The sequence below is a fragment of the Acipenser ruthenus genome, chromosome 51 (assembly GCF_902713425.1).
Source record: "Acipenser ruthenus chromosome 51, fAciRut3.2 maternal haplotype, whole genome shotgun sequence".
Taxonomy (NCBI): Eukaryota; Metazoa; Chordata; class Actinopteri; order Acipenseriformes; family Acipenseridae; genus Acipenser; species Acipenser ruthenus.
The window spans coordinates 2,127,811-2,142,591 of record NC_081239.1 but is presented as its reverse complement, the minus strand read 5'-3'; the positions used below and the strand labels follow the sequence as shown (position 1 = coordinate 2,142,591).

At 45.6% G+C, this 14,781-nt stretch overlaps 2 protein-coding genes across 6 annotated transcripts in view; one reads left to right on the top strand and one right to left on the bottom strand.

The window, feature by feature from the left end:
• Positions 1–1,114: 1,114 nt before the first annotated feature.
• LOC117398571 (zinc finger translocation-associated protein) lies at positions 1,115–10,474 on the top strand. 2 transcript variants are annotated; one of them, XM_059016031.1, is made up of 5 exons: positions 1,115–1,711; positions 3,734–4,288; positions 5,342–5,692; positions 5,951–6,421; positions 7,098–10,474. In XM_059016031.1, exons 1-5 carry the CDS (start codon positions 1,573–1,575, stop codon positions 7,595–7,597), a joined length of 2,016 nt encoding a protein of 671 aa, XP_058872014.1. In that variant the 5' UTR covers positions 1,115–1,572; the 3' UTR covers positions 7,598–10,474. The 2 variants fall into 2 exon arrangements, with proteins under 2 accessions (XP_058872014.1, XP_058872013.1); XM_059016030.1 differs by having other exon boundaries at positions 1,117–1,711; positions 5,948–6,421.
• The window catches only part of LOC117967788 (reticulon-3-B-like), a 26,201-nt gene continuing 21,741 nt past the window's right edge, over positions 10,322–14,781 (bottom strand). For all 4 annotated transcript variants that reach the window (XM_059016025.1, XM_059016026.1, XM_059016027.1 and 1 more), the window contains 3 exons: positions 13,748–13,794; positions 13,326–13,384; positions 10,322–12,775 (listed from right to left, as the gene is read on the bottom strand). In XM_059016025.1, the coding sequence (XP_058872008.1) occupies positions 12,730–12,775; positions 13,326–13,384; positions 13,748–13,794 (152 nt within the window). In that variant the 3' untranslated portion in view covers positions 10,322–12,729. The remainder of the gene's footprint in view (positions 12,776–13,325; positions 13,385–13,747; positions 13,795–14,781) is intronic.

Sequence of the window (14,781 nt, the reverse complement as noted above, 5' to 3'; positions counted from 1 at the left end):
GGGTAACTGTATGTAAAAAAAAAATAATAATAATAAAATTGTAAGTCTGCTAAGAAATAAATAATAATAATGTCAAAGTGACATACATACAGAAACTCGGGTTATACGCAGTGCACTGTGAAACAGCACAGCCGATTTGAACCTCACAGCGCCATCTGTGGTTATCCATCAAACTACAGGTAGCTCAATAATAAACAGATTGAATCCATCGTTCGGGTTGCTGTTGTCTACGCAATCGCCCAAGTGCGTTACTGCAAATTCCTGAGTCCCAGGAATGCAAGGACGAACGACATGCATCACTTTACAAACCTCACCCATTTAAATGGAACATTGTTTACGAATTAGCAACAACTTACAATTCATAACACGCGCACAAAGAGAACATGTATTCAACGCAAACATTAAATCGGAACCCAGTTTCTTCAGTAATGTCAATGAACTGGCGAGCCAACGACGCCTGTTTTCTGGTGAAGCAGAGCGCGCAGAAGGTTGTGCTGTGGAAGAATGTCATAAACATTGACCCCCGGAATCATATTTTAGTGATAAAATGAATATGGACGTGGGAACACAGCTGCAGGGTTTGTTCTGGGCGGTGGCAAATGTTTTGATATCCGTTTCATTGAGACTGCTAGGGTTATAATTCCTGAAATGCACCATGAAGATACAACGCCGTTACCTTCATGCTGATAAAAAAAAAGAGGTTTTGCCAGCGGGCTGCATCACACGGCCCGTTTTTAAAAAGGCACTCGAGTGACAGCCTGCACGCATTAATTTTGTAGCGCATGTCGCCTATTTTAGGAATACATAAATACATACATGTAAATAATTATAACAAATAAAAACATGACAAAACTAAATCGGATATATAGGCTAGAAACGAAATCTTACATTGAAAAAAAAACAAACATGACCCAAACTGGTGACGTTTCTTATTTCTCTTAGACAATAAACAGTGTGAGGGGTGTTTTATTTCAAATAACAACAGTATCATTGTCTAACCCATTTGTTTCGGCACTTCTTTGAAGTTGCACGTGAGTGCCATTCTTTTTTGGCATGGTTAATAGTCATCATAATTAATGTTAATGATAAACGCATCTCATCATTCTGCAGCAACCACCTCCTTATAGTCCGAGGGGCTGTTTTGCGTGCGTGTGTGAAACCTGCCTACTGTCTCTTTAAATTTACCCAGGAGCCCCCAAAGGAGCCCCAGGGGCCCATGCACGGATCCCCACCCTAAAGACTTGAGCTGCTTTAAAACACGGCCGGGGATCCTCTTTTAGCACGCCTTAAAAAAACAGAGACTACCTCTTTTAATTCTCAAAAGACGCGGATCCGAACAGCGACTGTTTTGGAGATATGAAAAAGTTGAGCTGGAGGCTCCTGGCTTGGAGAAGGGGGAGAGGGGCCGGGAAAGACATGGGTGCACGTTAATGATATACAATAATAATAATAATAATAATAACAGCAATAATACCTATAGAAAAGAATTCGGGCGAGGATCGCTCACGACATTGCAAAAAAAAAAAAAAAAAAAAAAAATCCTACAAATTGTATTACTAAAATAAAAAAACAATGGACGAAGTAGAAACGCACAAAGGAGGCACCCCTTGTTATCTGCGCGCTGGAGAAGGCGGTGCGATCAAAACAACAAGGTTAAATAACGGCGACGGCAGAGAAGAAACAGCAACGCTGAGGCAGGCGAAGCAGGAAGGTATGCGGCTGTTTTTTGTATTTTTTTGTATTGAGTTCCCCTCCCCTTTGTGTATCAATCCGTCTTACGGGCTATGTGGTGGACCAACGTGGGGCCCTCGCTTGCTCTCTCTCTCTCTCTCTCTCTCTCTCTCTCTCTCTCTCTCTCTCTCTCTCTCTCTCTCTCTCACTTCTTTCAAACAAAGACGACGCTACCATTCTGGTTGCCAGTGTTGGCTCACGACCGCCACCTAGCGGACACATTTTTTTTTTACTGCATTACATTAACCCAACGCTGTACAAATAAATGTGTGTGATTTAATATGTTTGATTTTTAGACATAACTGCCAGGACTGAACACGTCCTCATTCAACTCAAATCACGTGACAGTGTGACCTTTCAACCATCCCGCTCTCTCTGTCTCTATCAGTTGAAAGGTCGTGCTGTCACTTGATTTGAATGGAACGGGGGAAGGCTGTTCAGTCCTGGCAGTTAGGGTTCTCCAGTCAAGCTCAAAGCTGCAAGGAAGGCGATTTTGTAGCACGAGATAGTAAAACATGTCTTTTGCATGTTGCGTTTGAGTGTGTAGATCAGTGCAAAAAGATGGCACAGAGTCCTCGTTCTCACACAGCAGCGGCTCTGTTCAGTAGGTGTGGCTCACCCCTTCTTTATAACAGTGTAGGGTTAGTGCTGTGACTCTCAGTCCTCTCACCTTAGAGAGATTCCATCGACAATCTGCGAATGTTTCATTTCATTCCTGTTTAATACCCTGTTACAGGGCTGTCCAAAACATGCCTCTTGTTATTTTACAGGTGAAATTATTATTATTATTAATTATTATTATTATTATTATTATTATTATTATTATTATTATTATTATTATTATTATTATTCATTTCTTAGCAGGCGCCCTTACCCAGGACGACTTACAGTTGTATACAAAAAATACAGATCAAGAATTACAGTACAATTAAGAGCAAAGCTACAAAATACAATGACTTCAGTCCTAATAAGAGCAAATACAAAACACAGTATGATTTGATATCGGGGCAGCTCAAGAGCAGGTAACAGTATTGATACTTACATCAGGGTTAGATACGAGTGCAAGTGAAATACAAGATCCTACAGATTGGGTTAAGTGCAGAATTAAATACAGTAGAATAGGGAGCAGATAAGTGCAAGTTAAAGTGTATTAAAGGCAGAGTGCTATATTGTCCAGAATGGAAGAGTTGATTTTACAGGTGTTGTCTGAAAAGTTGAGTCTTGAGGAGGCGCCGGAAGGTGGTCAGGGACTGGGCAGTCCTGACATCCGTAGGAAGGTCATTCCACCACTGCGGGGCGAGGGTGGAGAAGGAGCGGGCTCTGGAGGCAGGGGAGCGTAAAGGAGGTAGAGCCAGTCTTCTAGTGCAGGAGGAGCGGAGAGGTCGGGTGGGGGTGTAGGGAGAGATGAGGGTCTGGAGGTAGCTGGGTGCAGTCTGGTCAAGGCATCGGTAGGCGAGTACAAGAGTCTTGAACTGGATGCGAGCGGTGATCGGGAGCCAGGGTGCTTCTGGCTGAAGCTATCTATGTTTGAAACAAATGCAAGTTCTCTTTGGTAGAAGGTTTTAGTTAATACGTTTAGAGTGCCCAATTATTTCACATCCAATTTCTCCCCAATTTATAATGTCCAATTTCGCTGCCTCACCGCAGCAGCTCCCCACAACAGCTCAGGAGAACTGAAGGTGAGCAGGCGTCCTCCGAATCCTCAATCCAATCGCCTCTTTACACCCCAGAGCTCCACAGCGGATGTGAGCTACCGCCCCCTGGAGGACAAGCCCCGCAAGTGTTTGAGCTCACTGGGTGCCTGGCCAGTAGGGGGCGCTGCATAGCGGTGAGGACAAACAGTCCCTTCTGGTTTTGCCTCCCTCACCCAGCGCCAGAGTCAACGCTCCCTGTGGAAGAACTTCACACAGCCAGGAATATATATATATATATATATATATATACACATATACTTATCGATCTCTATTAATCAGGCTTACTAACACATTTTGAATCTTTGCAGAGGAGCTGAACAGAGATACCTCTGACCCGGATGAGTCCGCATCTGGCCCAGCTTTGGGGTGCTGCCTCAAACTCTCTCCGGGAGGAGGAGAGGCGGAGGGAAACACGTCCTACTGGAGCCAGCCAGCCTCCAAACCACTCTCCCCCCCCTCCCCCTTCCTCCTCCCCTCCCCCCTCTCCTCCTGCTGCGGGGCCCGTAAGCACGGAGAGCAGAGGGAGGAGCGAGCGTCGCGTCCGGGAAAGAGTCGCATCCCAGGCAGGGACCACCGGCGCTACTACCACGAGTACTGGCGCACGGAGTTCCTGATGGACTTCGAGCCTCAGCGCCACGGCATGATCTGCATGGTGTGTGGGAGCTCGCTGGCCACGCTCAAGCTCAGTACTATCAAGAGGCACATCCGCCAGAAGCACCCGGACTCCCTACTCTGGAGCCAGGCTGACAAGGAGGTGATCCGCTCGGGCTGGGAAGCTCACCTCTCCCTGGAAGGAGGGCGTGGGGCTGGAGGCGCCGGCCCGGGCAGCGCTGAGGTGCTGGACTGTGCGAGGCGCTCTGTGGGTAAGGGTTTGAGAGAGTGTGGCTCTGTGTGTGTGTGTATGTCTCTGTGTGTGTGTGTCTTTGTGTCTGTGTGTGTGTGTCTTTGTGTCTGTTTCTGTGTGTGTGTGTGTCTGTGTGCCTATCTTTGTGTGTCTGTCTGCGTTTCTGTGTGTGTGTGTCTTTGTGTGTCTATCTTTGTGAGTCTCTCTGTGTGTGTGTGTGTGTGTGTCTTTGTGTCTCTGTCTTTGTGTGTCTCTGTGTGTGTGTGTCTTTGTGTGTCTCTGTCTGTTTCTGTGTCTTTGTGTGTCTATCTTTGTGTGTCTCTCTGTGTCTGTGTGTGTGTGTGTGTGTGTGTGTGTCTTTGTCTTTGTGTGTCTCTGTGTCTTTGTCTTTGTGTGTCTCTGTGCATGTGTGTGTGTGTGTGTGTGTCTTTGTGTGTCTCTCTGTGTGCCTGTGTGTGTTCGTATAGCCAGGGTCAGACACTACACTGAGTTCAGGAGCTGCTCTTCAGTTCAACTTGCCTGCTACAGACATGTAACATCAGCTAGATCAGTCAGAGTCTCTTTATATTAGGAAGTCTGCACTGCTGTAAAACTAAAGGACCCTGGATACAAAGTGACAGATCGCTAGATGGTGCTAAAGACACTATAGCTGATCTAGCCTACATTTCAACTTCCATGTGACCTCTCACCTCAGCCGGCTCCGCCCGCTCTCTGTTTTTATACAGTAGAGTAGGCGGAGTTGGGAGAGTTGAAAGGTTGCTTTATTGTCACATGATCTGAATGGAATGAGTTGTTCAGGCCCGGCACTTAGGATTCTCCAGAGAATCTCAAAGGCAGGTCCAGGCAGATTTAGAGAAATGATATTAATTGATTGCAAACACCATGAAACAGTCCTCCAGGGGGCGGTAGCTCACATCCGCTGTGGAGCTCCTGGGTGTAAAGCGGCGATTGGCTTGGGGATCGGAGGACCCCCATTGACCTTCAGTTCGCTGAGCTGTGGCGTGGCACTGTAAATAAAACACCAAATAAATTTAAAGAAAGAAAGAAATGAATATTTTTCTGCTTCCTCCAGGGAAGCCTCACTTGTACGACCCGAAGAGAAGCCCGCAGAGAGGGGCAGGAGAGGGCGGCAGGGGGGCCCAGTCCCGAGGGGCCCCTGGCTCTGGTGTGCGCACTCTGGAACGCTACCTCAACGAGGCCCTGCACTCCTGGCTCAGGCAGGAGTTCCTGATGGAGTACCACGCGGAGGCCAGCCGGCTGGTGTGCATGGTGTGCGGCAACGAGCTGCCCTCACTGCACCTGGAGGACATCAAGCGACACCTACTGGACGTCCACCCCAACTCCCTGATCTACACCCCCGAGGAGAAGCACAGCATCCTGCGGATCTGGGGCGAGAGGAGCGCCCTCTACAGGGGCAACACAGGTACTGCGCCGCAGTCATTCTGCATGAACAAATGGTCTCTCGACAGAACAAAACATCCTGACAGCAGGGCGCAGATTCTTTTGGCAGTATCTGTCAAGAAAACCTCTTTCTGCAAAGGAAATGCCTTTATTACTGCTTCATACGGTTTCACACCAGTATAGATATATTCCAATATAGCTTTTTAGCAGCTGCTCTTAAAACACAACTTCTTGATCAGTAAAGCGTTTGCCACTCTCTTCCCCTCTCCCCAAACAGCAGTCGACGTCAGTCCTCTGAACAGCTCTGAAATCTCCATCAAATCTGAACCAGAGACCGATGGAGAGACAGAGTGCGACCGCAACTACCTCCCCCGGGAACACGACAGCGAGGCTCTGAGTTCCCCCCTCGAGAAAAGGCCTAGGAGCAGGGACCCAGCCTGGAAGATCACCCCCAGCTCCCCCTTCCGCAAAAGGCACCGACTCCCAGCCAAGACCCCCAGCCCGTGCTACCAGGAGCGCTGGCGGCTGGACTACCTGGTGACCTACATCTGGCAGAGCGGCAGTCTGGTGTGCATGGTGTGTGGACAGCCCCTGCCGGCCCTCAGACTGGGAGCCATCAAGAAACACATCCAGCACAGCCACCCCGAGAGCGCCAGCCTGGGCCTGCCGGACAGAAAGGCCCTGGCAGAGGCCTGGAGCAAGGGAGAGGGGGCCGAGACCATGGGGGCGGAGTCCTGCAGCCCCACGCCAGGTAACACACGTCTCTCACGCTGGCTCTCAGGTCAGGGGCTCCCCAGGATACATAAGAACAGTTTGGGAACGAGAAAAGGCCAATCGGCCCATCAAGGCTTGCCCCTTGTTAGCACACCATTCTCCTCTACTGGGGGGAACTCATTTAAAAGCACAGAATCTAGTCTTTTTTAAATGTTCCCAGTGTTTTAGATACTTCACCTGGTAGGCTATTCCATGCATTTATAACTCTCTGTGTCGCAAAGTGCTTCCTACCTTCTGTTCTAAACTCGACTCTGCTTCCATTCATGCCCTCTTGTTCTCTCTGTGCTGAATTTGAAGTCGTGTCTTGGGTTGACTTTATCTAAACCATTTATGATTTTAAAGATTTTAAATCCACGGTTCACCGCTCACCAGCGACCCCTGTGGCTGTTTCCCCGAGTCGCCAAGGGGTTGCAGTGGTGAATTGGGATTAAAAAAAAATTATAATAATTTGGCATTCTAAATTGAGGAGAAAACTGGTGTAAAAAAACCCCCAAAACATTGGCGATGACTAAATTTAATTTAAATTAAAATTTGCAATGTTGCTGGTGCAGGTAAGTGCATGGGTCTCCTGTAAGGGAGTGTGGAGAGCCCGATCTCTCCTGTCAGGGAGTGTGTCTGCATGTCACTCACGCTGCTCCTTGTCTGTGTTACAGAAGACCCACTCAGCGTTCCCCTGCAGCTCCATGCTCCCCTGCAGCTCAGCGATCCTCAGCGGACTCTTGTTCCCTTCGGCAGCAGCTCAGTGAAGGAAGAGCACCACCCGGTGGACACAGTGACAGCGGCCAGCCCAGTGGAGACCAGCCAGCAGGAGCCGGGGGCCCTCGAGGGCCTCCAGGACAGACCGGGGCCCCGGCGGAGCCACTACCCGGGCAAAGACCAGCGGAGGAACTACCAGGTGCGCTGGAAGCTGGAGTACCTGATGGATTACGACTGCCGGCGGCACGGCCTGGTCTGCATGGTGTGCGGGGGCGCCCTGGCCACGCTCAAAGTGAGCACCATCAAGAGACACATCCAGCAGATGCACCCGCACTCCCTGCAGCTCGGGCCCCAGGAGAAGCAGGACATCCTGCAGGGCTACAGCCAGAGCGGCCAGCGCTCCCTGCATTCCCAGGACTGTTTCAGCACTGCAGACAGGGGCAAGATTGGGGTCTGAACCGAGAGGGCTGACCCAGGCTTTGCAGTCCGGACTGACTATCGGCATGGCCACTGCCCACCACCACCACTATCCAGGAATGTATCCTCTAAAGCCGAGGGAACATGGAGACTTCAGATCTGGTTCCAGGAGACCTACAGCTCTGGCCAAACGTTTAGCATCATTCAGATTGAGACATAGTAAAAATCAATACAACATGAACATAATTTAGATCTTAACATCCTGTAATCAAAGAAACTACTAAATGATCTTGCAATAGTCTACCGGGAGCCATAATAGTAGTTCAGTTTTTCATGTTAGATTTTGAAATGTCACATTTTTCAATGTTATATAGTATGTGGAAAACTACAAATTCAAGTTCAATAACGTAACATTATTCAGCAGGTTTCATTTGACTTTATGAAGCTGAAACAGATCATTCTACAGGGTGATGCAAAACTTTGGGCCATAGATGTAGTTTGAGGTAACTTTTACTGTATCAAACCCCCAAGTCTCCCCTGGTGTGCCGTGCAGTGGCCTGAAACCTGGTCTCCTGAAACCAAGTTCCAAGCCACACAGTCTCTCCATGTCCCCTCAGCTAGCACGATTTACAATATGAAATAGTACTAGCCAAGGATTTCAGATCTGTGACTTGTTAGCATTGCAGCACGGTCACTCTCCCTGTTTAAAAGAGTACTGAAGAAGGATTCAAAAACATTTTTCTTAATTATTACAACTGGCAACATTATCCCTGGTGGTCATCTTTCAAGCCGCGCTCACCAGGGTGTTCCAGTCCATTCTCTTACCTCTTTATAAGCTCCTTTGAGGATATCAAATGACACCCTTATCTGAACTCTTCATTGTAACACAAGATCAAGGATTGTAAAGCCCTGGTCGGCACTCTGTTAAAGGGGATTAGGGGTAACGTCGCTCGTGTTTACAAGAGGCAAGGAAATGGATTTAACTCTCTTTTTCACTTCACAGATTCGCTTAGTTCAAGGCTTCATTTCGAGCATGTTTTGTTCGCGTTGGAAGGTGCAGTATTTAACAGCAGAGTCTTTGCTACAGCAGCTGTAGTTCTCACTTCCTCTCCTCGCTGTATCATTGTAGGACGTTTCTACAGCTAGCAAGCACAGCATAAAATTGCAACTGAAAAGCTGTATAATGTGAGAGTAATTGTTATATATAGTACCAGTACCTTCACTGTTGGCAAAGGTGTGTTAAACATACCGAAACTTTATGAAGTTGTCTCTCTCTCTCTCTATATATATATAGATATATAATTTTTTGTTTTATTCATGCAAGGTACTCACTAAGGTAAGTACAAGGTTGTTTGCCATTTTTAAATATTTTTTTTTGTCATTTTTTGTAAAAAAAACAAAACCTTCTCTTTCGACAAATACTTGGACAGATTGTTACCCATTTTACCCCAGTTTACTCATGAACTTTTTATCTGTGAATTAGGTGGTTTCCTTACTGTAGTTTTGGAGCACTGGCATTTCCCACAGATAAGCAAGCTGCACACGACTAGGAGTTCCAGTAGAGTTCGATATCTGCACGCCTCGGGGTGTGTTCAGCACGAGGCAAAGCCAAGCGTTCGGCTGGAGTGAGTGATTGCACTTAAAGAACGGCACCACCCAACCCAACCCAAGTGAACTGGTCCTCAGGCAGAGTGATTCTGAAAGTTCCCAGCTGTGTTGGCATGGTGACAGATCTCCACAGTTTGGAACACTGGTTAGCCAATGAGATTTCTCCCTCTATTCTTGCCATTGTAAAATGGTGCACATTGCATTTGATTGTGAAGACTCAATTGGGGTACAATGGGTAACAACCCCCCAGTCACTGTATTTACTCAGCTGTCCTGGTAGGAACGAAGTATATTATGTATGATATACAGAATGGACTTTCTTTTGCATAATTCAGAAATGTAAAAAAAAAAAACTTCCTTGTAAATACAGCTTCCAATTTATGGTGTGAATTCATTTTTTTTTTATATTTTAGGGTGATCAGTTTACAAAACAGCATATTTTGTGTACGGCTACAGAGATGTTTCTATATACATACACTGTCTGGCCACTTTATTAGGACCAGTCTATTGGATTTGGCATCACCCTGAATTGGAGATTAGGCTGGTCATGTGATGTGACTTCCCTGCTGTAAAGCTGTGGGAGCAGCACGCTCGCAAACAGTCTACCAGGACTGGGGAAAGATCAAACAGAATTGGAGAGAGAGTGGGGGCAAGTGGAGCAGGAGCCACAGTAGCAAGGACAGTCCTGCTGGTCAGGCTGCTCCAAGAGTCACCAGAGTGGATCAGCAACGGCAAATGGAAACCTAGAGAGACAGCTGTGGCTGCAAACAGTGACGGACAGAGAGGAAACTAGAGAGGATCATCAAGAGTGAGATATGAAGGACTGGATGGATCCCTCGAGGCACCTTCCAACACCTTGTGCAGTCTACGCCATGTCAAGGCTGTGATCAGAGTAAAACAGAGGCTCAACCTGATATTAGGGACAGGTCCTAATAAAGTGACCAGGCAGTGGTGTGTGTGTGTATAATATATATCTCCAAAAAGATCTGTTTTGTAGTTTGATTCTGTGCTTTTAATGGGAGTTTAGAGAGATGTGCTTCAATACCTTGACAAAGACATTATTTGCTCTGCACAGAAAAGACAATTGATTCAGAGCATGAAACATCTTATTAAACGCATGCATGACAAAATAACACCCACACAACTCAAACCGAATACTCGTTTGTCGTCATTTTTTTTTATTAATATCACATTGACGTCAGCATAGGAACCAAGTATTTTCGCTTCTTTAAAAGCTCTTAAATTACTAAATCTACGCCTAACACAAACAGAGCTTTATTTAGTATACAGATCTCTACCAAAAAAACAAAGCAAAACAAAAAGGATAAACTCAAAATAATTCTGCACACTGTCACTGAAGAAAGCAGCAACTAAATAATGTTATTCTTGAGTCCTGGGGCCTGTATGCGTGACTCTGGTCAGTACTTGGGAGAATTAATCATAAAAAGAAAGAACGAACGAGACAGACAACCTTGTACCGTTTTGTTCAGCATCGTGACACCCCACGTTATTATACAAGGCGATTATATAAAGTATGTTTTTGAAAAATTGGCTATTGTGGGAGATCAATATATTTAGTAATCAAGTCTGGTTCAAATAGTTTCTCATCTTTCAACGTGTGAAAATTAAACACAGGGCTGTTCCAACACAATGAAAGCTGTGCGAATTTAAAAAAGGACAAAGAAAAACATATAAAACCTTCTATAAAGCACACTCTGAAATAAGTGTTTCTACCTCTTCATTGAAACCAAGACGCAATGTTTATTTACCCCCCCCCCCCCAAAGGAAATTCGTGTCACCCGATTTGGCCAAAAAGCATGAAAAAGATAAACTTTACCATTTGCCAATAAAGGAAATATATTTTAACAAAACGTGCTTAAATATATACAAATACCAACTGCAAACGGGGGGGTCCCTATATTCTCCATTCTCACCGACGTGTTATTTTAAGAAGCGGTTTGCAAATTAGTAACCAAGAGAGGAGGTCACCTGGTGTTGTGACATCACCAAATCACAAATAAATGAAAAAAAAGGCTACCCAAGAATCATACTGCTGTACATCTACCTACACCCACTCCCTCCAAGGACTAAGCAAATGATTACATCTAGATTATTATTATTATTATTACTCTACCTGTGTGGTTTACTTTAATACTTGTCACATGCACAAGCGAATGGTACAGGAGGAACGTCATCTTCTGCAGCGGGAACAGTTTCTAATGGAGCAAAATATTCTGCTGTTAATAAACTCCACTGACATCATCCTGAACTGTGGCGTGTGGTAAAAAGACCCTTCTGTTGATGGGACAACATTTTTTTTTTTTTAGGTTTTCATATTCTTTTAAAATTCAAAACCAATATCCATTTTGAATAAACCCTCAGGAGTCAAATGAACGTGGCCGTGCCACCCCCATTACATTCCCTTCTAAATGAGACACACACGTCTCCCGGGTACAGTGGGTGTTGAATAACGCATCTGGCCTGCATGATACAAAAGTTCTGTTCGAGGAACAACTGCAACTAAACATGGTCATTTTTGCAAACTCTGTGTCTTCACGTGAAACAGCCTCCAAAAGTGGTCAGTAGACGACGTTGTTGTCAGTGCCGGATATCTTTAAAGGAGTGGACGATTACCTATTCAGGGATGCGGAGCTGTTTAGCGAGCTGGGGTCTAAGTGAAGCAATATATTCTCCACCATCAAGAACCACGAACCAGAAGGGGATGGCTGGGGGATTTCTATTGGTGAACAGGGTTGTGAAGCTTACTGGGTCAAAAAAATCCCCACAAAAGGTAGGAAAATCTAACAAAACTGACATTTTGAGGACACAGGCCATGTCCCTACTTATCCAGGTGAACTAGATAAAATGATCACTGCTGGTTCTACACCCCCAGGGCTTCTTTACAAACAGACAGTGCTGAGGGGAGGAAACTGAATTCACATTTCCCTCAGCCGAGACGGAATATAAAAAATACTTCAGCAGGTTACGACTTCCTGTCAATGCGATGCGACTTCCATAGCAACACCAATTAACGCCCCCCCTCAGCATAGCGACAGTGTGTTAGTTAATTTAGAAATGAATTCTTTCAAACCCCTCAACTCAAACCCCGTGCCAAAAAAAGAAAAAAAAAATACATACATGATTACTTAACAATAATAATAATTAAAAAGAAGAAGAACTGTTAGAACCTTTCTTCTGGACTCCTTTATATTTAATCCTAATAATATTGACCTACAATGTTTTTTTTTTTTGTTCATTGAAAGAATACCTCAATAGCGTTTCCCCAACACAACCTCCCAGTGCAATGGCTTTCACTCCACATCAACGCCAGGTCACAGATTTAGTCTCGTTCGCTACAAACACCCTTTAGTTCAGTGCCTGCTTGCTTGTTTCCATACATTAAGATTTGATCTGTTGCAAAAAACAAACGGATGTCTAGCTGGAACGGAGCGGAGCTGTGCTTGCCTAGTGTAGTTACACGGTTACATTGATTATGAAGTAGCTTGAGATTCAGTGCAGACCACGGGTTGAGGAGAGTGGGGGGGGCTGGGGAGGGGCGCAGGGTTTATTCAGGCTTGCGTTTCGACAAACCCGGGACTTTAGCCTGGACCCTGCAAAAAAAAAAAAAAAAAGAATCAAATTACTGAGAATATTGATACAGGCAGCGCTTATACTTCGGGACACTGTTCACAAACGCAGTTAATCCTGTTTCATATATAAGCCCGTGCGCTGTCTCTTCCACCCAGCAGCGCCACAGCAGAGGTGAGCTACCGCCCCCTGGAGGACGAAGATCAGCCCTGCAGGCGTTTGAGCTCACCAGGCGCCTGGCCAGTAGGGAGTACCATGGAATCCCCAGCAAAGACCGGCAGCGTCACACACCCAGGAACCAGTGCTCCCCTGCTTGCATGACTCCCCCCCGCGCACCACACAGCCGTGCCTTTACCAGGGGAAACGGGGACCCCTGCGCACCCCGACTGCGACTCCCCCTGCACACCACACAGCAAGCTAACCCGTACGCTGAATCCGTGGCTAGGAAGGAAACCTTGCTCCACATGTTAGCTGGCAAGGCTGACGTTACAGTCCTGGACTGACCTAGAAAAGCAGGTTTACACTCGACACTGGCTCAGATGAAAGAATAAATAAAAAAAAAAAAGTCCTTACTTTGAAACGACTGACTTGACTTGATTGTGTACAATTCCAACATAGCGATCGATCGGAGTCTGGAGGGGGAACAAAAGAAAGCAATTGTGCGATTATTCCACACGGCGCCGTGACCGGAACTCCAGCGTATCTGGACTTGATTGGAAGAAGGGCATCACTGGCTGCTTCTGATGTATAAATGCCTACAAGAGCCACAGCATATTCCTCAAGATCGGAAATGCTTTACCCGATGGTGTCAAGTCTACAGGCCGTTTACCAACACTTAAGATGAAGCCTTTTCCTTTAAGATCCTCTGTTAGTTCTCGCTGGTATTGACGGTTGTCGCTAGACGTTTTTATCAAACTTCAGAATGACCTCATCCTATAAACGCTGCTGTATAAAAGGAAGTATATAAAGAAACAGATCCTGCCTGTTGTTCTTACCTTGTACTTCTCATACACAACAGGGATGCTGAACACCAGAATGTGAGCTGTGGAAAAGCACAGCCACGTTAGTGTAACAAGCAGACAAAAAAGAAATCTTATTCACGAAGGACTAGGCTGTTTCCCCATAATGTTAAAAGCTTGCTCGTCTAAACAGAGATGCTACAGAACAGACACAAGCAAGTGCACACCGTCAACTGTAACATGCGCTGCGACGGTGTGCAGTGACCCAAATAAATCACAGGGGAGGAGAACAAACATGCTTCTGAAAAGACTCCTCACGGCTGTGAGGTGAGGTGGGGAAGCATATTAGTGTTGCACTGTTGCCCACAGATGAAGCATTAAGCACTGAAGCCTGCGTAACACGTTTATGCTTCCCCAATTCCCTTCACAAAGTCAGCTGCTCCTGCATGAAGCAATTTCGCTGCAGAAGTCAGTTAGCATGCAAGTTAGCATTTTGAAAAATTGTCTGTGATGTTTGCAATCCCCCCCCCCCCCCTCACCCAGCAGGGTACTGCCAGCAAAAGAAAGGGAAACTTGATCCAAAGTTGCTGTTCACTAGATGGCGCTCTATTCTACAATATACCTGTTACACAAGTCTCTGTCAGGCAGCTAGAACTGAAGAGCAGCTCCTGAACTCGGTCAAAGCACCTCGACACATTTAGCAAAAACTAAATCGTACACCCATGGCCAAACGTTTTGCATCACCTAGAATTTTAAGATTGAGACATCATTTAAAAAACTAAAAATAAAAACTATATGAACATAATTTAGATCTTTTATTTAACATCAAGTAAGTCAAAAGAAACTGCAAAATGATATTGCAAAAGTCTACCGGAAGCCATAATAGTAGTACAGTATTTCATGTTAGATTTCGAAATGTCTCATTTTTTAATTTGTCTTTATGAAGAAAAATGTGTTAATTCTATAGGGTGATAAGAAACTTTTGGCCATAGCTGTAGTATTGAAAGCAATTTTTTTTTTTTTTTTTTTAATTTTTAAAATTTAGTAGTCGCCAATTGCTTTTCTCCCCA